Below are 913 nucleotides of genomic sequence, written 5' to 3'. Positions count from 1 at the left end.
GGTTAATCAGCTCTGTGAGAACTCATTTAACAAAGGTTTGGATTTCACACACGTTCCTTTATATGTAAAAGTCCTGCACTCCAGCTTTAAGTGGCCAGATACCAAAGAGCTGATAGGATCAATACAGAATCAAGATTCAATACATTATCAGCTCCTGAAAGATTCACAAAAACGTCACATTCATCACACAGAAATATCTAAAAGTGTTTTAATGATTTAAGATATTTGTTAGAAAATATATTTCATAACAGCTTAACAAGATATGAATACACATAATGTAATAGACTAAAATCAAGAGGCAGTTTTTATATTCAGAATTTAATTTGACTTGATGAATGAAACTTTAGGACTAGACAGACCGGCTGATGTTAGTGAAGCCCCGCCCTCTTGATGTTGGCGACCAATCAGAACAGAGATGTTGACCTGTGACTGTGACATGTTGGTGATAAAGAAATGTCTTCACAGAGAGAAGAGGAGTGGAGTCTCTGTGGAGGAGCAGCAGGTTTTAGATCAACATAAGATCAGTCTGAGGAGCAGATGTGAACATGTGACTGAAGGAACTGATGGAACAGGAAGTGGAACCCTCCTCAACAGGATCTACACTGAGCTCTACATCACAGAGGGACAGAGTGAAGAGGTTAATACCCAACATGAGGTGAGGCAGCTGGAGCAGGCTACGCTACACAGCTGCTGCACATCTGGGCTGAACAGGACTGAAGTCCAGCTGATGACGTCTCTGTAAACACTGATTCATCTCCTCTGTCTCTTCTTCTCTCAACAGCTGGGGGTGGTGAAGAGGAGTGTGTGTGTCTGTGTGTGTGTGTGTGTGTGTGTGTGTGTGTGTCAGTCTGTGTGTGTGTGTGTGTGTGTCTGTGTGTGTCTGTGTGTGTCTGTGTGTGTCTGTGTGTGTGTG

The 913-nt window shown here is 42.6% G+C and overlaps 1 protein-coding gene across 1 annotated transcript in view; it reads left to right on the top strand.

Annotated features, from left to right (window-relative positions):
* The window catches only part of amdhd2 (amidohydrolase domain containing 2), an 8322-nt gene extending 7969 nt beyond the window's left edge, over nucleotides 1–353 (top strand). Inside the window, exon 11 of the mRNA XM_087170941.1 lies at nucleotides 348–353. Within this exon, the coding sequence (XP_087027067.1) occupies nucleotides 348–353 (6 nt within the window). The remainder of the gene's footprint in view (nucleotides 1–347) is intronic.
* Nucleotides 354–913: the final 560 nt, after the last annotated feature.

The sequence above is a fragment of the Seriola lalandi genome, unplaced genomic scaffold (genome assembly GCF_002814215.2).
Source record: "Seriola lalandi dorsalis isolate HSWRI2012SDOR001 ecotype SW California unplaced genomic scaffold, Sedor1 jcf7180002054969, whole genome shotgun sequence".
Classification (NCBI taxonomy): domain Eukaryota; kingdom Metazoa; phylum Chordata; class Actinopteri; order Carangiformes; family Carangidae; genus Seriola; species Seriola lalandi.
This window is presented reverse-complemented; position numbering and strand designations above follow the sequence as displayed.